We start from the raw sequence: 24393 nt of genomic DNA on the forward strand, positions 1-24393 counted from the left end.
AGAACTGTCTGAGTGATGCCACATTTAGTTGAGTTGATATCTGGCAAAAGTCATTCATCTCTTATGATCTTGACTGCTATCATGTTACTTTTGACTAGTAGGTTGTAGGAAAGCTTCCAGGCAATTTATAATTCTTTTATCTTTGAAACTTACTCAGGGATAAAGAATGCTTCAACCTCAAATCAACCTCTTACAAGATAGCTCAAACTAATCTCAGTCTGAAGGTATGTTGATGATGTACTACCGCTTCTTTTCTTCAGAGATCCCAGAGCATAGTCCCTGTTATACTATCACTCCCAGAATTCCCAAAGACCATGATTGCTGGGAGTTGTATTCCAAAAATTCCAAAGGGTGCTGTATTGGGTAGGCTGTCACAGTAGTACTACAATATAATCCAATGCACGAGGTGAGATCTTTTGCACAGATGTCTGTCATCCTTCTTTACAGAAGTATCAACACCTCTTTCATATTTGAATACTGAAGAGGGGGGCTGTGCAGCCTAGCTGAATGAAGAAAAAGAAAATACAGCCTTCACAGAATGGCAGGGTAGTGAAGATTTTGCTGATGTTCCTGATTTTTTTTTTAATAAAATTCTAGCACAATGCACTGATCCATTGTGATGTAGTGGCTAAAGTAATGTGTTTGGACCTGGGAGAAATATGTTCAAGGCACAGTTGATGTTTAAACCATGATTCTACCAGTCTTCGTGGCAAGCTGTCTCTCAAATGAATTTCTCTCAGGCTAGTTTTTGTAATCTGTGTGAAAGACTCATATGTACTAACCAGAACTCATAAGAAGTGTTTTCTAGGATCAGGTTAAAGCTCCATCTAGTCTAGAAGTCCTCCTCATTTAACCATGGCCAACCAAATGTATTTGGGAAGCCAAAAGCTGGGTAAGTAGGTGACATATTTAGCAACGTATACTGTAGATCTGATAACCTTTTATGTACTGTTTTGGTAGATACTGCTTTTGGCCTACAGGAGGCAGTCTTTCAGTGAGGACTTTACAAAGTTTGATAATAAATAAGCATCTAGTAATGGGATTTATTGGGGCTTTCTGTGTGTGCATGATTCTGTGCAGTAACTGTACATTGGAGGTCTGCTGCATAAATGCATTGGCTTGAGAACATCTTGAAGAAATTGATAATTAGTCTCTTATCCTAGTTTTTCCTCTGTTAAATAGATACAGCAGCCTCTGCAAGGAGTGCTGTCAAAAGCGGGAAGATCATTTTCTAATAACCAGGGATAAATGTCTTAATGTCCCACTTCCCACTCTCAAGGCATTAAGCTTTGCTTCAGATTTGGGGAGGAAAAAATTGCTCAACTTGGCACAGTATCTCTGCTGAAGTTGTAGAAGCAAAACTCAAAATGCCTTTGAAATTCAAAACAAGGGCTTTTCAATTTTGCCTCTTTTAGCTTTATAAAGCTTGTTTGATTCCCTGATTCCCAATTACTGAATTACAATGCTTCGGTGTTATCTAGGGCTTCTGAATCTCATTCAGCACTTTTGATTCACTGATCTTAACATGAAAAGCTTAGGACGTGTAATTTAAGGACTTGTGAGCTACAGTCTAGTCATCCAGCATATCTCCTCCTCTGCAGTGTTAAAAAAAATCCCAGCATTCTGTTAGCAAACAGGGCTTACCTGCTCTTCAGCTGAAAGGACCGTGTTGGAATGCTTTGTATGAAACCCCGTTCTGCGTAGAGAAAGTCACCCCCATAGAAGAAGGACTCTAACATGGCATCCTTCTTAGTGTGCCAGGGGCAAATAAGGAGATAGCATTGGGCTCGGTGAATCTGTACTCTGACTCACTGACTGTTGTAGTTCCTACTTTTAAAGAACTTTTCAGCATAAATCTATATCCTAATACCAAGATTTTCAGTCTTTCTTAATAATTCCCATTTTGGATTTACTCGCGGCACCTCTGCCTTAAGCAGTGTTTAAATATTTATGTAATTCTTCCAACATGACACTAGGTTCTTTCCTGCTGAGTAATTGCCAAGTCAAATCCCCTCAGTGTGCACGAAGCTAATTTTTTTGCCTCACTTTGCACTGGCTTACATTGCGCTACCCAAGTGTGTCTAAATCTTAGGACTGCCAGAATTTGAAATACTGCATTCACTATTTTTTCCTTCTGCCTTTGCATATAAACCAAGCAGAATCTTCATGTCATTCAGTACATCTTCATGACATGGTACATCTTTTCTAGGACACCTGCAGCAGGCGGCCAATCTCAGAAGTTCTCCATGTGCCAGATTGCTGTTATTAACCAAGGCTTGTTAACCAGATTCAACAGGCAAAATGGGCTTTCATTTGGCTCCCCTCATGTGCAAAAGGCGAGGGATCACTTCCCTGCACCATCCAGCACAAACATAAGGGCTCTGCTGTGATCTGAGGTAGACTGCCACCAGCCCTTTGGTTAGCCTTTTCTGTTGGGAGCAATGGAAAGAGTCCCTTGCTTAATCTGCTCCCCTGCCAAAGGCTGGGTGGGCTTGAAAGACATCTTAAGGGTCCGGGTTGGCTTTGCCTGTTCCTAGGGCAGTTCAGCAAATAAGACCTCCCATCCCAGTTGGAGCAGAAATATCCCAGATAGACCAAGGACCATCTCAACTTGGAGGTTCTTTTCCTGATCACCAGGATTGTAGAAAAGTTTGGAACAGCATTGCTTGCCTACCACTATTCCAGTGCTGAGGGGGAGAACTTGGCTACATTAGCTGTGTATTGTGCATGAAGGAATCAAAGATTTCTTTGTGAAAATGAAAAGCAGATGGTTGAAAGAATTTTCCCTGACTCCAGCACTCTCTTTCTTTCCAGCCCCCTTGGGCCTGCATTGCGAAAAATGCATCTAAATGACATAACTTTTTTTTGTTGCTTGTTGGAATTCAGATCCTCCCATTTATCAGAGTCATTTCAAACTGGAAAGAAAATCCAAACCCCATTGCCTCCATGGATTTTTTTATTTTAAAACAGCTCTCCGGTCTAATAATGTGACAGCCTGTCATTCCAACAGGGTGAGCTTGAGCAGATAGCGATCTGTGGTACAGGTATTTTCTGGTGGAGGCTGAAAGATCACTTCTGTGTATGACTATTAAGATCTCTGCATTGCAAAGGAAAGAGACAAGAGGTTCCAATGCTGGATATCACTACAGTACATTTTGGATTCCCTGAAGCACTTTTTTTTTAAATTGATCAATTATTTTATAAAAATCACGATGTCCTTTCATCATTAAAAAAAATCCAAAAATAGAGTCAAGACCCAGTAAAAGCCAAGAACCACATAACGTGTCAGCAAATAACACATAAAAAGCAAGGCAGTAAAATGTAAGGCATCACAGTTTTAACCCTAGCAGGAAAGTTGAGTTTTCAACAGGTGCCTTCTATATCTGATCAAAAAGGGAATTCCGCTGTCAGGGCACCACCAGACAGATGGCTCTGCCTATCGCAAGTTAGTATTCCGTAGGCCGTATTCAAAAGTAGGATTGTGGGCAGGACCTCCTCAATCGATCTGTGTGCCTGGGTTGGTGATGCTGGGGGAGGAACATCTCTTTAGAACTGGTGTCTTTATTCATTTGTATCAATACCTTGAGGGACGCGGTGGCGCTGCGGGTTAAATCGCTGAGCTGCCGATCGGAAGGTCGGCGGTTCGAAACCGCACGGCGGGGTGAGCTCCCGTTGCTCGTCCCAGCTCCTGCTCACCTAGCAGTTCGAAAACATGCAAATGTGAGTAGATCAATAGGTACCGCTTCGGCGGGAAGGTAACGGCGTTCCGTGTCGTCATGCTGGCCACATGACCCGGAAGTGTCTATGACAACGCCGGCTCCATGGCTTAGAAACGGAGATGAGCACCGCCCCCTAGAGTCGGATTCGACTGGAGTTTACGTCAAGGGAAACCTTTACCTTTACTATCAATACCTTGAACTGGGGAAGCCATTACTTTTACAGTTAAAGGGTCAGGCTAAGCACATGCATCGCAGCATGTCTGAACACAGTGAAAAGAAGCTAAGTAATTGTTAGAGATGTCAAACTTTTAATCACATTTTGTAGAGTCGCAGACCCAGGTTTGCCACTGAAGGTATATAAAAGTACACTGGTTCTTCCATGTGCATATGTGAAAAAGAGAGAGAGAGAGGGTTTTCAAGTGAGATCCTCCACACTTCTCCAAACTATAACTTTCTCAGTAGCCATGAGAGCCAACATTTCCATCCTTGTGTGTGTGTGTGTGTGTGTTTGCATGTATACACACCAAAAATGAGACCAGTAGAAAATTGGGGGCTAACACTTGAATGAGTCCTGAAAGGGGATGGAATTTGTGAATGAGATTTGAACCAGAGATTTATTAGTATTCAGCGTTGTCGTAGCTACAGTGTTATACTAGTGCACTCGCTCACACTTTCTCTCTCTCTCTCTCTCTCTCTCTCTCTCTCTCAAAAAAGGGGATTCTGCTGGAAAGTAGATTGCTGAAAACATGCTACAGATCAAACATGACAGCTATAATCAAAGATGGGGAACCTGTTGTCCGTGGTTTGGATGTTGCTCCAACCCTCATTTTACAGCTGACAGAGCATCTCCAGATTTTTCACTGATTTTCAGCATGATTGTGGGGTAGCAGGGTGGTAAAAATATGGAAACCTTTGCCCTTAAGCCCTCCAAGTGAAAAAAAAAAAAAAAGACTGACATGAATATCCCACTCTCTTTGATGTCATCCCAGCCATGCCAGTTGCAGGCCTTAAAGGCTGAAAAAGTGAGCAAAACCAAACATGAACCATGAAGCACATCATCAGTTGTAGAAGTCTTGCCTGTGTTAGGTTTGCATCTACTGTCGTCATCGTCATGGATTACATTTGTTCACTCAGCCTATTTTATCAAGCTTATAATACTGAGAGTACCATGTCCAGATTTTCCTGGACATGTTCTTTTTTGTGTACTGTTATTGCACAGCTGACAAGGAAGAAAAGTTAACCTGAAATGTCTATGAGACAAAAAAAAAAAAGATGATAGGCTGAGCAAGCAATGCATGTAGCATTCAAGTGAGGGATTTGCAGAAATTGGTGATTTCAAACAGGAAACACTGATCTTGCTTGCACAGACTGATGATTTCATACCACAAACCTGATTTAAGATGAATAGCTGTATGAGTTCAAACAGTAAACAGTGACAAGTAGCAGAAACTTTTGATTTTGAAGCACTGCTTTAGAACGGTTGGTTTTTGTGGCCGAGAACAAAAGGAAGGAAGGATGAATGTTTAGAGTGAGGACGGTTAAGGATAGCTCATGGTTAAGGAATCATAGAAACTTGCTGGACATTGGTGTGACAGAGCAACTAGCTGCACGGGAGTCTTTTTCTGTCATGTCTTCCATTCTCTTTATGGTGCCCAAGAAAACTGGGACTTGGAGAGACATTCCAAACCTCAGCACAACAGGCCCTGAAGCTTCAGAATGTAGCATTAAAGATCAACAGCAGAAGCCATCATACCAGATGGTTTCTTAGCTTCCGTGGATGCAACAGAGCCTACACGTACTGCCCAGTCAGGCCTTCCCATTGGTGGTCAAGGCCAGTCAGGCCTGCTCAACGCTTCTAATCAACGTTCATCATCTCCAGGCCATAAAAAAACCCTCTCACAAGAGCACACCTTCTTTGTGCAGGGTGCCTGTTAAACCTCAGTTTGTAAATCTGTGCTCCTCATCACTTCATCAAACAATCTGGCCTGGTACAGACGTGGCTGTAAAATCAGACAAAAGCATTTTTCCCTTCCTTTTCCCCCTTACCCACTTGCCTGGGAAGAGTTCTCGAAAATTAAAAGTTTTTATCCTTTCTGGTTTATTGAATATATTAAGCAACGATAGCCTTCACATCTGATTTTTTAAATTTATTAATGTAGCTATATTGGCTTTTGATTATTTTCAATAGAAGAGAATATCTGTAGTTCAGGGTTGAACTGTGGAGTCCTTGGTGCTCTCTGAACTTGGCTGTTTGCTTGCAGACATTTCATCACCCAACTAGGTAACATCAGTGTGAGTGAGTGTGGGGTTGGCTCCCTGTTTATATGCAGGAGCTTGCCCTGTCAGTTTTGGTGGGGGTGTGGTTTTCTCCTTTGATTGTTTTCTTGGGTAGCTGGAGCTGCTGTTAAAGCACCATTGGCAGATGTGGTATTTTATCCACAAGCAAAAGGCAAAGACTTTATAATTTACTTGGTAGGGAAGGGAATGTGAGCAAATACAGCAGGTAATCTGGCTACCAAAGAGCGAAGAGGCCTTTAAACAGATTGCTACATAGCCTCTAGTTTAAATACCACTTTCTCCTTAGCTTGCTATGCCAAGAGGAGAGCAGGATTTTTTACTTCATAGCATTTGAAAATTACAGGTATGCTTCAGTAAAATACTACTACAGGAGGAAGTAACACAGTGCTGGGTGCCTACTTCTAAAATATTATTTTAATTAAAAAGAAAAAGGAAGCTGGAGAATGCTTCAAATAAAACTTTAAGCCTCCCCAAGCATCTTTATTTACAAGTCACCTAGGCCTCACATTGGCTTCATAGGCATTCTTGAGGGGGAAAAAAAGTGGAAGAATGCTTTATTTGAAAGTCTGTCCAGCTGGTTCAAGAAAAAGAAAAAAGTGGAGTGATTAGGAGAGCTTGGAGGATTAGAAGAGTGGCAGGATGCAATTTCAGCTGTTTGCATTGGCGTTTTGTGGCTAATGATGCCACCATACCAATGGTTTTATGAATACTCAAATCATCCCCAGCACAACCACCTGGTTAGAGAGCAAGCAAATGAACTAACCATTCTAAATCTGCTAAGGGGGTAAGCAGCATCACACATTTTCACTTGATGTGATAAGTGCCAAGAAACTTTAAAATGTTAGTAAAGATTAGAAATGGTCAACATCTCACTAAGTCTGATGTGAGAACGTATGAGATTCAGCTATTTCATGAGGCTTAGGCTAATTTAATTAAAATTCACCTGATATGGGGAAAAAATGGAAGATCCAGTGAACCTCATTCCAGAGGAAGTTCCATAGCTGGAGGGTCACTATAGAAAAGGTGATGGCTCTGTTCACCGTTCATCGTTCTTCTGACACTTTAAGATCTTAATCAGGACTTCAGAGCCGGGCCATGAGAGATCTTGGGTACTTTAGTTGCAATAGACATGATCTCAGGAGATGGGAGAAGGCATATTTAACCTACTGCATAGAATAAAAGCATATGTAAGCCATACAAGGTAAATGCTTTGTGGAACTGGCATGATATTTCCTCATAAATGCTGTATGAGGAAAGTACTGAATTGCTTGGCTGTGTATTGCAGACCAGAAAGTTTCTCCTTTTTGTCCTCTGTTGTCCTGGTATCTTCTTCATGCAGAACTGATAGATTATTGCTTTGCTGTCTTGGTCTGTGTGAAGTGCAAAACACATGTGATGATGGCTTAATTTTCTTTTTAATTTTGGGTGGTGGATGATTTCTTCCCTATGAATTAGGATCTCTCTTCTCCCATTGCTTATAGGCAGGTTGCTGTCTCAGGGTGGCTGTAACGTTTTTGTCTGAGACACAGCACAAAAGGAAAAGAGCCAGTTGAGATTCTCAGATGTGAATATCAGTTATCTATTTTATTTAAAGGAGGAAGGGACAGAGCAGCCAAAATTCTAGGGTAGCAGCGTCTATGTTTTCCGCATTTCCTCCTGTGCCTGTTGAATACCGAGCAACAGAAGATAGCACCCTGAAAATCTCCTTTTTCTCCTTTAAACACAATCAGATAACCAACTCATATGACTGCAGATTTATTTAATTTTTGTCCTGCTCTTGGAGTGCCTGGAAATCTTTCTTCCACAAGTGACTTCTAGAGTCATCAAGCCATCTTTGGACCAAAATAACAGTAATGAGGAAAAGTTTTATATCACTTCAGTAATGGCTGGAGGAGGCTGTGAAGAAAGGGGTGGGGAAGCGGCTTTGGCTGGTGGGAAGGATGTCAGAGTAGGAGATGATGAAAGGCATCTGATCCAACAGAGCAGCTCTTACAAATAGCCGCATGAATTGTGTCAAGCAAGTGAACACATCCATTTTAAAAAAGTTATTCTGTCCACTGAAGTTGAGGTCTCCCCAGAAACATTTAGTGAAACCTATTCCAGTAGTTAACGCCCATTTAAACTGTTCAGCATTTAGAAATTAATTCTTTTATAAAACAAGTACCTAATTAATAAATACAAACCAAATTGGGTGTGTAGGATTGTTGCTAGTAAAGGTTTCTTTTGTGCCTTGTTTTCTTAAAATTTAAATAATGTAAGGGAGGTGCACATTGTTATTGAATTACCACATTTTAAAATATTTCCAGATATCACCATGAAACTAATTTTGAAGTAAAGCTCACAGATGATTTGAATATATCTTTGAACCACACTAATTGCACTTTATTGGTCCTTCCACCCCCACCGCCAATCAGATATTTGAGCTTAACTACTTTGGACAGTTGGCAAAATATTTAAGGTATTTATATTTAAAATATAGAATTAGCACAGCATATATTTCCTTTATTAATTACAAATTAGTAGGATAGTTCAGATTTTAATTGATTCATAGCAAGAAAATGTTTCCTGTGATGTTTTCCCACAAAATCCACATAACAGAGAGGTATAGCTTCCCAGGGGATCTCACCTAGAGTGAGCTGGACACTGTTTTCCATCTGGTGGGCCACTGGAAGGAAGCTGCCCCTCCCATCATCAGAGAAAGGTTGTGGGGGGAGGGTGCCTTTGAGTCAGTGTTGACTCCTGACAACTGCCTGGAGAAGTCCCTGCAGTTTTCTTGGCAAGATTTCAGAAGTGGTTTGCCATTGCCTCCTTCATAGGGCTGAGAGAGTGTGACTGGCCCAAAGTCACCTAGCTGGCTTCATGCCTAACAGGACGAGAACTCACAGTCTCCTGGTTTCTAGCCTGGTGCCTTCACCACTAGACCAAACTGGCTCTCTCCAAAGGTTGAGAGCAGTAGGCAGGGCCGCAACTAGGATCTGTGTCACCTGGGGCAAACGTGGATTCTGCGCCCATTTTGGTATCCCCCCCCCCCAGCACTCATTTTGGCGCCCCACTGGCACGGCGCCCAGGGCACATGCCCCGGTTGCCTCCCCCCCCCCCCCCAGTTGCGGCCCTGGCAGTAGGGAATCAGTTCCTTTACTTCTGATTGTGATTTGGAGTGAGGGGACTAAAAAGAAGTGAATTCTATGCTGCTCCTGATTTATTATAGCCTTTCTGGGGGTGTGAATGAGCTGCTGATTTTAAAGGCATTGTTGCTACATGGCCTAGCATTTGGGGATTCCTGTTGGTCTACATATATCTACAGCCTTTCCCAATCTGGTGTCCTCCACCTGTGTGCATTTATTACGTGTTTGTTTATTGATTTTATTTAGCCACATTTCATACAGACCCTGGGCAGGGTACAACTGTTCAAAAGATAATGCAATAGAAATGAAACAATGATAAAGAAACTGATAGTGGCCCAAGCAGAATTTCGGACCAAAAGCTTGCTGGAATAGCACTTCTTTAGTTTAACTTGCTTCCTAAAAGCAAGGCAGGTTTGGGGCTACCTAAACCTCCAGGATAAAGTGTTCCATATGGTGGGAGCCACCACTAAGAAAGCCAGTGACCCCACGAACCTCCCATGGAGGGAAAACTCTCAGCTGGCCCTTAAAAGGGCCCATAAAAGTACATTTCTGCTTCTGGCTTTCTGTCACAGTTGCTCTAGGGGACTTTTCAGTTGCTTCATTTTTTCAGCTAACTCAGGAGCTGCTCAGGTTCATTCAGGCAGAGTCCAGGCTGGAACAATCTCCCCCAACACTCTGGCTGTCTCTGTGTTCCATTGATTGATCAGGCATGGGGACAGAACTGCCCACCAAATTGTCAGGGAACTACCTAATAACTTTCTGGACACCCTCTGGATCGATTCAGTAACTGGGGCAGACCATCTCAGACCACCTTGTAGAGCTCCAGAGTTTCCATGGTGTACAGTTAAATGAGGAAGTGATCTGACCACAGCAAAAGGCACCTGTTGATGTCTTCTATTTTCAGTTCATGTCTCCTCTGCTCTGAATAAAGACCAGGTCCAATGTGTGCCCTCTCACATCTGTTGGGGCTGCAATTACTTGTGACAAGCCTATGGTCAGCATGGAGGCATTGAACTCACATGCTGTACCAGACCCCTTTCCCAGGGCAAGACTAAAATTCTTGGGAACTGTAACACCAGCCCAAGGACAAGATCTAGAAGCTCCTGAAGGGTTGGTGTTGGGAAGTAAGTAGTTGGTACACCAGAAGCAGCCCCAGCTTGTCAGTATGATCCAATTCCACCCAGAGGCACTCACAGCCCTCCACCTCTGGGGCAATGCGCCTTATCACCATGAAAGTCTCCCAAATGCTCGCAGCTACTCATCCTCCCTAATCTTGGTATTGTGGCTGCAGGACTTGAAACCCTGCCGGGGAGATTTCCAACAAAGCTACATCTTCATTGCAGCCCAGCCAGGTCTTAATAATACATACCAGGTCAGCTCACTCTATCCTTCACCATATCATGGATGCAGTCTTATGGCACACTGATCTGGTGTTTACCAACAGCATCTGGAGACCTGGGCCACCTGGGCTCAAACAGGAGCATCTGGCTTAGAAGAAGGGACCTGCACCAAGCTGTTGATCCCCTTTCTTCTAAATCTGCCCACCCATTGCCAGACCATACCTTCTCTTGCCTGTCACGGCAGCCAGCATGCAGTCTGGAGGGTGCTAAATTGGAGGAAGGAGGCTGGTCTGTGTATACTAAGTTTAGTAATATTGCTATTCTGTAAGCTTTCAAATGAATAATTGGGCTAGCCAACTGATTTGACTTATATTGCCTCTTAGCTGTCAGCCCCACTAGATAGATGAGACCAGGAAATCAATACCAGGGGAAGGCAAAAACTATTTTTATTGAGATTGGCTACAATAACAGAACCTTGCAAGTCTAATTGTGCTATACCTCCCCCTCCATATTCTCTAGTTAATTAGGGAGGCATCTGCCTGAGCCTCTTCCGAATGTTAGCTCATTGTTCTGGACTTAAAAAAACGATTCAGCCTCTTTTGCCTAATGGTTCCTGCATATTTCCATCAAAGCAATCTTCTTTTCTCTCTATACTGTTCAATTCATAGTTCAAAAACATTTCTTTTACTGGGGCTTGACCAAATAATCCAGTGGGCCTGAATCTGCAGAGGAGGTTCAGATGAGCCTCTTCCACATGCAAAAAACATGTGACAGGGATGGTGAAATGCCAAGTGCCACAGAATTATATATTTGACATGCAACAAGGTCTATGTAGAGATCAGTGGGGACCTTCTCCACTAGAGGGGGGAATCTGAGTAGACTAGGATCTGATGCAGTTACTTGTACGCATACACAGCCCCTTCTGATGCAGGCCTAGTATATGGACAATGAAGGTCATAGCTGCCAAGTCCATCAGCTGCTGAGGGGCATACTACAACAGACAGCAGGATACTGTCGTGATTGATATTGCTAATAACTCTGATCTGTCATTGCATTAAGTCAGAATCCAAGAAGTAATCTGTAGTGCTGGGCATAGTCACAGTTGACAGCAAGGGGTCAAAATACATGTCAGATGAAGCAGACTGAGATCCATGAAAGCTCATGTGCCTAAGACACGTCTTAGTCTTAAAGTGCTCTGAGATTCTTTGTTGTTTTACAATCTAGATAGCAATCTCTATTGTAACAAAAAGATCTGAAACATGTAAGAAAACAAGGCTTCAACAAGAGGGATGCTTCAGTGCTGATTCACAGCCTACAAAGCAGCTGCTAACACAGCAACGCCCTGTCTGGAAGTTCTTGGCCTTAAAGAGCCTGCACCCTTAGTCCTAAGCACTGGTGGCAGCATAGCTTTTTGGCTGATGGTATAAATGAACTTTGGAGTGTTTCGGAGAAGGGAGATGTCTTCTTCTCTTGGAGTTGATTCTCACATCAGAACTCACTGATCCTGAGTCATTTTCACTATCAGATTCAGATACTAAGAAGTCAAGGTCAGAATCCTTATGGTTCTACAATCCCCTTCAGGCATTTTTGGATCATGTATAGTGTCCAAACTCCCATTTTTTAAGAAGTCAAATATATTAAGATGATACCAGAATGTAGAGTAAATGAGCTTGCAGATTAATCTGTTGGGCAAGACTCAACACAAGAATAATTTTAGAAACCTGTCATCTGTAGCATACCTCTAACTAAAAGAGTCAAGTACCCATATAGACATAATTCAAGATAGCTTGTATGTTGGGATGTCTTGAAATGTTGTGAGAGCTCCAAAATCCATGTTGTGAAGTCTGGTGAGCGCAAAGAGAAAGTCTCTTCCCAGTTTCTAGTGTAATTCAGTGATTTCTTCTGGAGGTTCTGACAGCTTTCTCCAACCTGGTGCTCCATGGCTCTGTGGGGCCTAAAACCCACATTTTCGATCCCCTGCCACCCAGAGCACCAAGTTAGAGAAGGAAGACTTCAAAATCTCATAAGCTGTCTACCCACATAATTGTGGGGTTTCTGTAACTTCAGATGAACTCAGTAGTTTAGCGCTTATCACACTCAGTTTTGGGTAGTGAAAAGCTGGCTGACTAAGCCCTTTAAGTATCTGGATTCCAAAGGCTCATAATAATCTTGGCTTTAAATTTCTTCCAGAAAATAACTTTCAAAGAAAGGGGAGAAATGATGTTGACAACTGAAGTGTTGCCCTTAATATTAATAAGAGAATTATAGAAATATCAAAGTAACTGGTTTGGAGCAGATTTGTTCTAATCTGTTCAGAATGAGCAAATAATCTAGGATTTACCACACTCTTGATCTGTATTCCCCAACCTAGATTTGTTGGGACTTCAGCCCCCCATCCAGCCCCCTTCTCCATCACCAGCATAGCCAGATTGCCATGCTAGCAGGAAATTAAGGCAAGTGAAGTCCAACAAATCTTGGGAGGAAGTGCTAAGAAAACACCAAGTTGGGGAAAGTTGCTTTTGACAAGTTCACTACAAGGACTACTGGGCCTAGAGTCCTGTCAGTGCCTTCCTGATATTATCCTCTTTCTTTCTCAGCCCTGTGGAGGCAGGAGAGCAGTGGGAAGGCCTCTTAGCAGATTGAATTCATGCCCAGATACTGGAGAACCCAAAGGCAGCAGTGCACAGAAATGCCATTCTCATGGTTCCTCTTGTCCTTGGGAGCATCCATATACTTTAGCCAATGAGAAGCATTCCCTGCCACAGTTTCAGCACTCACTGAATGCTTCGGTTGAATACAGTTGAAGATCATCACTAGGAAGGTCGGTCACCAGTAGCTATCCAATTTGTCTTTGAAGATTGAAACATATGGAACAAAGACAACAGGATCAGTCTTACAGTGCAGACATACGGGAACGAAACAGGATTTTCCAAATAATCTGTTCCTGATCTTGGTTGAAAAGTTTTCTCCTCCCCAACAATTTCATAGTTCTAGAGAAGGCCATATTAATATAGCAGAAACAACAAAGGATGTTATGGCAACTTAAAAAATAAAATCAACATGAATGTACATGGCATAAGCTTTTGTGGACCAGTCCAGTTCATTAGACATAGGTAACATTATCTTAAGAGAAGTGTAATATATAGGCAGCACAGAGTGCAAAGAATAAGGCTTCCCAGATCCTTTTGCAGTCCCTGGAGGCTGTGCACCATGGTTATGGCAAAAAAGGCTAATTTTTCATTGGGGAGCAACATAAGGTTATGAACCCCTTATGAACCCTTGACATCCCACCAAAGATTAGGATCCTAGCTGTCTCTGCATATTGAACTATGGCTTTTAGCATGCAGTTGAAAGCCTGATACGATCCTAAGGCCTATGACATGTACCTGTGGTTGTAAGGGCTGGGCAGTGTGTGTGTGTGTGTGTGTTTGTGTGTGTGCACACAATCTCTATCCGTGATTTAGGGGGTGGGCAGAAAGGGAAATGGTGAGGTTGCCATCTCTGGTATAGTTCAAGGTCAGTAGCTCTGTCCTAAAACAAATGGAACCATTTTTTCAACAGGGTTGAGCTGTCTTTCAAGTAGCCAGTTCCCAGTCAATCAGATTACCCCCTTTGGAAAAGGCTGGGTGTATGTGTAAGTGGAGTGGCTCCACCTCCAAAAGAGCATCTTTAAGACCAGTGTGGCCTATGGTATATCTACGGACTGGCAAAGGTCAAGTATCTTTGGAGGTTTGCAGAAGTTGGTGGGGGGGAGGTTGACTCCTGGTGACTTGGCTCACGTATTTGATTCACCTAGAGCAAAGGTGGGCAGCCCTGTGGTAGCTGGAAGATTTATTTAATGAAGTGGGGAGAGAGTTGGCATCAATAGTTTGGGGACAATGCTGTAAAGTGGATGGGGCTGCGTCATGAGGGGGCAGAGCTTATCCTCATCATTGCATCAACTCATTTGGCAAAGTGGGCAAAATCCTTCTCCCCCTTCCTTGTGCTGTGCAGGGTCTAACATCTTCTGTGTTTCTCCTCCTTTCCAGCCATGGTGCCCATGGGGAGAAATGCTGGGTTGTCCTGCCTGCTGTGCCGTGGGTGACAAAGAGAAACACTCTGTTGAGAGCTGTGCCCCTGAGTCTCCTACCCAGTCTCGGAGTGGCTCACTCATCAGTCTACAGGGAGGGCCTGGAACACAATGAACAAACTGAACTTCCACAATAACAGAGTCATGCAGGATCGACGGAGTGTCTGTATTTTCCTCCCCAATGACGATTCCCTCAACATCATTATCAATGTGAGTGAACTGTCACCCATGGCAGTGTTTGCGTGTCTGTTTTTCTTTAAACAAACACACACCTATATAAGAGCAGAAAATTGCATCATGGCAATGTGGTGGTTTATCTTCCAATCTTTGAAAGTTCTGGGGGCTGGTCATAGCTCTGCCAGTTTTGCACTTGTGCTTTGATGCTACTTTGATTCATCAAGCATCGGCATCTCCAGCGTGCTCTTCTTGAGACCCAGAGTACTGTGCATCAAGCTTTCTCTTGCAGGTATGTGCTTTCAAAGACCATAAACCGGACTGAAGCCCATACAAAGGCACACTGAGTTGCAGAGGACCAAATGTATTTTTGTGAAACTGCAGCAATACTAAGGCTTGCTTTTAATCAACACTTTTGAAATCCCTTTCTTCCCAGCTTTTTTGCTGCTCTTAATCCCCATCCTCTGATTTCTATTTGAGAAATAAAATGTATCGTTTATTTTTGAGAAGAAAAGCAAATGGAGTTGATGTGCAGTTTTGAGTCAATAAATGTGTGGGAAGGACACATTCCCTTCTTTTCTCCCACCCAACCCTGCCCCCAATCTGGTCTTCATTCAAACTGAAGGCACCCCACGTTGCTTTATCTGATAAAAAAGGATCATCTCGGAGAAAGCAAATGACAAATCTAAGCTTTATCCAAATTGGCCAGCCAGCACAAACATCTTAGGATGCTTGTTGACAGATAGGTTAGAAACCCATCTTCCACAAATGCTTCTGTCATTGCTGACTTCCACAAATTGCCTTTTGGAAATAAATTAAGAGTACTTTTCTAACCCTTCATGGTCTTGTGTCTGTCCTTATGAGACTCTGTCAACTAAAAGAAAAAGAAAGCAATTGTTATCTTACCATATCTCTATTTCTGTTCCAGAAGCTGTTTGTCTCAGCTCAGCAGTAAGAACAGATTTGTTTTTGGAAATAGAAGGCTTTGAGTTTAATATCTTAGTTGTTTGGTGTTATGTAACATTTTGGGTTCTTGGTGTTTTCTGAACTCAGTTTTCTTCTGGCAGATGTTTCATTCTCAGATAGTGTAACATCACCAGGGCTCTGACCTAGTTTGGGAATGAAATATCTGCCAGAAGAAAACCAAACTCAGAGAACACCAGTAATCCAATAATTCCATCCTGAGGAAAATGTATTCTCCATTTTTGCTGTATAAAAGGCCTACCTTTCCTGACCAAATGATTCTTCAATAGATTAATGACTTACTAAGAAGTTAGAACTTTATCCTGTTTTTGTTACCTAACTGGACCATTCTCCATCCTCCTCTTCTATATCTTTTTGTTTGTTCTTAAGAGGTGCTTGCGCTGCTCTTTTTCCCCTGCTGTTACTAAGTTTGGCTTAGTGCCCTCCTGACAAGATCCTTGCAGTATCAAGAGAGATGTGCTGGAAATGAGACAATGTCACAGTGGGTTGGTGTATTTTATTTACCTGCTTTTATCAAAATTGCTACCAAACTGGCACATGAAGCAGGGGCCATATGTCTCCCTAGCCCCACAGAATTAAGTATCACAAAATCCAAACTCTTAAACATAAAAATAGCAAAAGATGGTAAGATTTGGGGACTTCTTGGTATGATGGATTTTGCTAGTTTTCTGTTAGTTAAAAAGAAGAAGAGAGTAGATGTATTCTAATGAGTAGCATTTTGTCAGATGCAGCCAGCAAAGGTTAGCAAGCAGTGAAAGCCTCGGGGGATCTTGTTTTTACACAATTTGTAATGTAAATAATTCAGGCTGCTTTGACCATAGCTTGATAGGTCTTTGAACAAGTCAGCCTTGTTTTACTGTGACCATTGTAGTTCCTTAATAAAAATCAGAGTAATGGCACAATACCTTTCCTTGCAATTTCCCCTGACATTCTTGTTAAAATAATTACAGACTGTAGTAGTTTCCTTTTCCTTTGCATTCTGTAGGTTAAAATATTGTGCCATGAGTTACTTGTCCAAGTTTGTGACCTGCTACGGCTGAAGGATGGGCACCTCTTTGGGCTCAGTGTGATACAAAGTAAGTCCAAATGGAGCAATGCTATTGCTGTGAATTCTCCACTCACTTTGTGTTTGTATCATGTGATTGTCGTTGGACCTGCGTTATTTTCCCAGGGATTGTTTGGCATTTGTTTGCTGCAGAAAAATTGAATTGATGAAGAATCATTAAATAATAGTTTCAAGTATGCCGTGGCAATAGATCACTATCAGAGAGCCAGTTTGGTGTAGTGGTTAAGGCACCAGGCTAGAAACCAAAAGACTGTGAGTTCTAGTCCTGCCTTAGGCACAAAGCCAGCTGGGTGACTTTGGGCCAGTCACTCTGTCTCAGCCCTAGGAAGAAGGCAACAGCAAACCACTTCTGAAATTTTGCCAAGAAAACTGCAAGAATTAGTCCAGGCAGTCACCAAGAGTCAACACTGACTCAAAGGCACCAATAAAAAAAAAAAATCCCTTCTCACCCCTATGGGTGGTGTGTGTCTTCCTCAACCTCGGGTCCTCTAACAGAGGCCTGGGAGTTCGAGGCTTCTGCGCAGTATCTCAGCTGTTCCTAGCACTGCACTCTTCTGGACAGAGAACTCTGATGTTGCTCCTGGGATCTGTTGGAGCTCCTCTCCCAGCTTGGGAGTCACAGCCCCAAGTGCCCCTGCTACCACTGGGACCACTTTGGCCTTCACTTTCTACATCCTCTCTAGTTCCTCCTTCAGGCCCTGGTACTTCTCCAGCTTCTCATGTCTGGTTGATTGGTGTGTATACACACACACACGTGTGTGTGTAATCAGTATCAGAGGCTAGATTCACAGTCTCACTAAGCTGTATCATGGTTTGCTTGATTTTGGCTTAACCCAGTGTGTGAATCTAACCATTTGGTTTAAGACCTCAGCACATTATGGGAACCAAGACAATTATTGATTATTTTATAAACCAAGTTAAGTAAACAATGGTAGCCAAATATGCAAACCTGGTCAATATCTTTGTTTACAAACTGAGGCAATGGGTTGAAGCTGCAGCTAAAAGTTGTCCATGCTTTGCAAAAACCATAATTGACTCTTAAAATAAAAAGGAAAGAAAACTAGAGTGCTTGAAATAAGATCACATTCCCATGGCTAGGTAATAGGTTAGATAATATTTCACCACTTGGACCTTTACTGTAGAAATATCACAGTAAAAGTATAGAAATACTGGGCTACTAGGATTATCCTTAAAAAGTCAAACTTCCTAAGCAAACAAAAGTATTTCATCAGCCTTGCCATATTGTTTGCAATAGGTATGCAAATATGCAATTTTTGCAACATTTTAAAAAAGTGGACAAGTTGTGCTAGAAGAATAAATTATAGAATGCTGTTTTTTAAAATGTCTATTTCCTGAAGGAGAGCTTATGAGGGAATTCCTTCTGTCGTTTTCTTCCCAGCAGAAATGCTTCAGCTGGTCCACAAAAGCAGCTTTTATAAGCATGGCTTTCCTTAGTCATAAGTGCATCATTGTTACTGTTTTTAAAAGAATATCAGAAAGCGCTTTGCTCAGCCTGCATACAAAATACAATCTTCTTGTCCCTTTCTGTATCAGATAATGAGCATGTATACATGGAATTATCCCAGAAGCTCTACAAATACTGCCCAAAAGAATGGAAGAAAGAAGCGAGCAAGGTAGGAGTGCCACTCTGGTTTCATCTTTATGGTCAGGAGGACTGAAATAGGCAGCAGCTGCCCACTTACACCGCATGCTTGCCTTTCTTTGCCATTGCTATGGCTAGTAGGTTATGCACTCTAGCCTCATTCACCCCACCATATGTTATGTGTGGGGCGGCAACAGAAGGGCCGCCTGGCCTCAGTGTCATGCTCTTTGGTACGCATGCGTAAGTGCAGTATTGGAGTTACTTCGTAGTGAAGGCTGTCCCACAGTGAGCATCTGGGAGGGAAACACAAGCTGATGTTCAGCTTCTAGAGGCAATTTCTGCAAGAACTCCAGCTCCAAAATACTGAATGTTCCTGGCTACAGTGGGGCTCAATTAAAAAAACCCTCTGCAAATGTGCCCTTTAGCCACAAGCCCAGCAACAGCCTCTTCTGTATATGCATCAGAAGTAAGAGCCAGCATCCTTGGACATCTCTGACCCTTAGTGGGATCATATCAATCCCTGGAGCGTCATAGCGATGTTGTTGCTGTTGCTGCCCATATATCTGCAATTTATTTATTTGTTTATTGTTCAAATTTCTATCACCACCCATCTCCCCCGAAAAGGGGGACTCTTTTCCAGAGACTCTTCCAATGTCTTTGGAGGCAAGCAGAAAACTGAGAAAATTGCAAAAACAACATCTCTGCATGCTTTGTCCTCTTCCTTTCTGGGATGATGATGATGATGATTGATGATGATGATTTAAACTTCTATGCCACCCAACTCTCAAAGACTCAGTGAGAGAATGGGCAGAAGGGGATTCGTTCATCCTTTAAGCATCTTCACCAGCTTCAGCTCTATCACGGTCTCCTTAAAAAGCATTTGAATTAGCTCAGAGGACCCCAAACTTTTTGACCAATGGGCATAGGTCAATTTTGAGAGCATTGCCCCTTCACAAAAGGACAGCCAGGGTGGTGGCACAGAAAGCAACAAAAAAGCAGGCAAGGTTGTCCACCCTAAGGCTTATTATGATATCTGACACATCTTGAATTTTTGAATAACCTGGACCACTACTTTAAGCAGTAGACTCAATTAAACCAAAACAGCAATTAACATTTCTTGAAGAAAACAACAGAAAAGAAATGGAGATAAATTAGCCTATGTGAGTTGTGATCAATGACATCTTTTTGTAAGCCCTGCCCCCTCTGGTGTCCTGGAGATGGGTGCAATGGGCTTTTGAATGTCAGATGAAAAGTGCCATTTCTGGTTTTATGGTGGGGTGGGACTTCTGGACAGCAGTGTACAAACTCCACCCCTTTCACTTCTGGTGAGGCCAGCCCTGCCCCTTCCACCATGCATAACAGTCATAGTGAGGGATGGTCATGAAAATAATTATGGCATGAAGCCTGAAGGGCTCCAAGAGAGTGTCCTGAAGGCACACTGGTGCCCCTGGGCACTGCTTTGGGGCCCAATTGTGCCCACTAGTCTTACGTTAACCAACAGCTTTAATTTAGCCTCAGAGCCATTTTAAAGGCACTCTGACTTCCTTTTTTCAGAGCAAATAAGACACTAAATAAGTAGAAGATAAGTAATCTGAAGATGATGGGCAATTTTCTAAGGAATAAAATATTGACAGAAAGTACTCCATTCTCTAATTCAGCTATCTATCTATCTATCTATCTACCTATTTATTTATTTATTTATTTATTTATTTATTGGGCTCATCACCCACCTCAGTCATAAAACTGACTCCAGTCCAGTTACCATTAAAATGTAGTAACATCACGCACTCCAGAACAAATGATACAGTGAATAACAAAACCTATAAAACAGTCAGTCGGGCTAGATGCTTCAGAAATCTGGGCTCTCATTTATGAAATGAGATCCCAGCAAGATGTGAGATTGCCCCAAGATAACTTAAAGGAGTATGGAGGGTATATCAGAAAATTAATATTTGGAGTTCTGTGAGGTTTGACCGGGGCCCCCAAGTTACTGTAGTCTCTCTCTGCTGTATCCAGACGAAAGAGGAAACGGTGAAGCTCAGGCATCACTTAGGATGGAGAATGAGCTGCATCATAAATTTGGGTTAAGGTCTCATTGCACCTGATAGTTGATGAACAAACTGTTATAAACAGTGTGTTCCTGCACACTTCTGCCCAATCTCCTTGGCGGATATAATTGCAACTTAGCCAGCTCTGTCTCTCTGTTGTAGTGTGTCTCCAGCTAGTGCTCCTTAAAAAACAGACAGAATTATTAGGAAAAAAATGGGATCTTAGCTTTCTGACTGAAAAGTACTCATCATCATGGGTGTGCATGACTGTCAGTACTAGAGGTGATATCCTTTGAAGGGTGGTAGTTTGGGACATGAGCGAGAGGTTGTTACAGATGGCCATCTCAGCAGCTGCTGTAGGAACAGAAAGTGGACTAGATAACCTTTGGACTGACCCAGCATAGCTCTTTTTATGCCCCACTCTTTGCTCAGTCTGGAAACTGACACTTGTATTTGCCGTTTGCTCCAGGGTATAGACCAGTTTGGTCCCCCGATGATCATTCACTTTCGAGTGCAGTATTATGTGGAGAATGGTCGCCTGATCAGGTAAGTTTCAGGAAGCCAGATTGCCTAGAGGAGTGAGGACTTGTATCCATCAGAGAGTCCTATCCAAAGCCTTGATACTAGAGGATGGCAAAAAATAAATATTGGCTCCCAAAATTGTCCATAAATTAAAGAATATTTTTGCTTATTGATCACTTAGTTCATCTTTCTGCCAGGAAATCTGGAGAGATATAATCCCAATAAATATATGGAGGCCACAGACAGGGAAATGCTGCACTGACATATTACCAGATCTTCAGCATTGGGACTCTTGGAAATTGGCATGACTTTTCCATCAAGATAATTTGTCCTATTTAACTGTTTAAAATATCTGCAGGCTGCCCTTAAGGATGAAAGCCCTCTCAAGGCTTACCTAAATTTGATAAAGTAATAAAACACTGTAAGTTAATAAAATGAATAAACATATGAATAAGCAAGATAAATGTTAAAGCTATAAAGCAATGGTAAGAAAAGTTAAAATTCACATCAGCAGAGGCATCCACAGTAGTGTGACAACACGTAGGGGAGAAATGAGATGGCCTTGAAGAAAATGTACAGCGGCCCCTAGGAAGACATGAACTTAGCCTGGGAAAAGAGGAAGGTGTAAGAAAGAAACTCAGGAGTGTCCTGCCTTGAGTCTGTCAGGCTTTCAAGATTCTGTTACCAGTTTTTCTCAAATTTGGCAACTTTAAGACATGTGGACTTCAACTCCCAGAATTCTTGCCAAATTTGAGAAACACTGTGTTATATCAATAATTTTTTTTTAATCTGTTCAGTCATGTCAGATTCTCAGAGACTGCCTGGACAAGTCCCTGCAGTTTTCTTGGCAAGGATTTTCAGAAGTGGTTTGCCATGGCCTCCTTCCTAGGGCTGAGAGAGAGTGACTGGCCCAGGGTCACCCAGCTGTCTTCATGCCTAAGCCGGGACTAGCGCTCTCAGTCTCCCGGTTTCTAGCTTGGTGCTTTACCCACTACACCAAACTGGCTCTCATCAATAAAATAGGGTTCTGCTATTTCTTATGGGGTCTGTTTCCTGACCTGGCCTACCTCAAAGGGCTGATACAAAAAGTGAAAATGGTGACCTCAGTAGTGTGGTTGCAGCTGCCTTCTTGAGTATTTTGGCCCCAACCCGTCTCCCCGACTTGGAGATACCGCTACACATCAGGCTTAAGGCATTACTAAAGATTTGGGAGAATAATGTTAATCCATGTTCTGTCACGTAAATCAGGCGAAATATACCATTAAAGCAGGGATAAGAGTTAGAATGCTCTGCCATCAAGCATCTAAAAGCTGCCAAAAGAGAGCCAGTTTGGTGCAGTGGTGAAGGCATCAAGCTAGAAACCGGGAGACTGGGAGTTCTAGTCCCACCTTAGGCACAAAGCCAGCTGGGTGACCTTCGGCCAGGCACTCTCTCTCAGCCCTAGGAAGGAGGCAATGGCAAACCACCTCTGAAGTCCCCCGATGGGAGGAGATGGGCAGGGACAAATTGAATACATAAATAAAAATAAATAAATAATAAAAAACCTTGCCAAGAAAACTGCAGAGACTTGTCCAGGCAGTCTCTGAGAATCGAACACGATTGAACAGAAAAAAAAAGAGCACGCTCTGCCATCAAGCATATAAAAGCTGCCAAAGTATTCCCAGATAGTGTGCTTGTGATCTGTTTTTCTTGCTGATTTGCTCTCCGCCCTGAACATTTGCTCATTTTTTCTTCTCTGTTTTCTCTCTTCTCGTCTTTGGCCAGTGACCGAACTGCACGCTACTATTATTACTGGCATCTGAGGAAACAAGTCCTGCGCTCTCAGTGCATGCTGCGCGAAGAGGCCTATTTCCTCCTGGCAGCCTTTGCATTGCAGGCTGACCTGGGCAATTTCAAAAGGAACAAGCATTTTGGGAAATACTTTGAACCCGAGGCATACTTTCCTTCGTGGGTAAGGACACCTTCCAAGACCACCATCTTGCCTTCAAGGGCATGTTCTTTATTTACTTTGAATGCTGAAACACAAACAGAGCCTGCGGTGGCGTTGGGGTCAGCCGCCCTCGGAACCATTCCACCCAGCAGACGTTGTTTCAGGACAGAGTCAGCCAGTGCCACGATCAGCTGGGAGAAATGCAGAAGGTCACAGTGAGCCTTTCCAGCTTTGCCAGAGCCAAGTTGGTTTTCTCAGAGATTTGGCTGTTGAGTCTCCTCCCTGCTTAGTTTTTGTGATGGTAAAGGGAGGGAGGAAGTATGACTGTTTGGTCAATTTTCCTGTTGGTGCACTTAGCCAATTCAAGGAACTGTGAGACTCATAGCAACTGTGCAAGGACAGAAATATCAAAGGAGTGAGCCCCAATTGACACATTTTAATAAGATGTTGTATGGCTTTAAGATCAGCTGGACAAGAACTTGGAAGCTATAGATAACGGTGAGATGTGTGGTATAAAATTGGCTTTCAGGCTTCCTGGCTTTCTCCAATAACTTTGGAGGCATGTTGCAAAAGATTCTAGAACAAGCTAATTTCGGGAATGGCATTGTTGAGGCCTGTTAGATCTCTGTGATTTGAGTAGACACTATAAAGAAAACTAGGGCTTCCTTAAAACAGTGCTTTGCGAGGGAAACCCAGTGATAACAAATGAGCTGTGCTTCTATAGAGGCACAATTTGAAAATTATGAATCTAATATTTTGGACCTTATTTGTTGAAGGAGTTGTCATAGGGAGGAACAAGGTGCAACGTACCTTACATCCCCTTCCTGCAACAATTTGAGTGTCCCAGGTGTGGTATTCCAAACAAAACCTCCTCTTTTAATTTTATCTTCACCATAAAAAACTTCATGTGGAATGCCATGTCTGGAACACTTCAAACTGCTTCCAAAATTCTGAAAACCATCATAGGCAGACATTGATACAGTAGCCAAGGACAATTGGTGGTGCTGTATGTAGGAGAGAGTGTGTGGAGGATGTGATGTGTGAGAGAGTGGTAGATCCTCTTCTGTGTCAGGTAGTGGGACCTCATGTGCTGCTGTTGCTTCAGAGGCAAGACGTTTTTATTTATGCATTTGAGTCCTGGTCCCTGATCATAACGTATCTCAGCTGCATGTTTGTCCCTAGGGAAGCAAGTAATTTGGACATTTGGCTGTGATTTTTTAGAGTGGCCTAGCTGTAACCATATCAAAGAAATCATTCATTGTTGCAGGAAGGGGAGGTACCCTGTTGTTACTCGTATCTCTGGAATAAAGTATGAGCTGGAGAGCATTGAGTGAAGAAGAGCAAATTAGGGCCCTTGAAATGAAGTACATGCTTGGGCTTAAACAGTAGCAATGGGGTACCAGGAGTTTGTGAGTATGTGAAAATATCTTCCCTGGCTGTGTGACTGTTTGTGGCTGGCAGTGCTTCAGCTGAAATGTTTAGTAGTGGCTGGTGCAGCAGCTGTGGGCATCCCGA

The 24393-nt window shown here is 42.7% G+C and overlaps 1 protein-coding gene across 1 annotated transcript in view; it reads left to right on the forward strand.

Annotated features, from left to right (window-relative positions):
* The window catches only part of FRMD6 (FERM domain containing 6), a 52873-nt gene that overhangs the window by 16733 nt on the left and 11747 nt on the right, over positions 1-24393 (forward strand). The window contains exons 2-6 of the mRNA XM_063290527.1: positions 14511-14761; positions 16695-16785; positions 18330-18409; positions 20896-20972; positions 22713-22899. Of these exons, the coding sequence (XP_063146597.1) occupies positions 14663-14761; positions 16695-16785; positions 18330-18409; positions 20896-20972; positions 22713-22899 (534 nt within the window). The 5' untranslated portion in view covers positions 14511-14662. The remainder of the gene's footprint in view (positions 1-14510; positions 14762-16694; positions 16786-18329; positions 18410-20895; positions 20973-22712; positions 22900-24393) is intronic.

This window comes from Candoia aspera, chromosome 1 (genome assembly GCF_035149785.1).
Source record: "Candoia aspera isolate rCanAsp1 chromosome 1, rCanAsp1.hap2, whole genome shotgun sequence".
NCBI classification, from domain to species: domain Eukaryota; kingdom Metazoa; phylum Chordata; class Lepidosauria; order Squamata; family Boidae; genus Candoia; species Candoia aspera.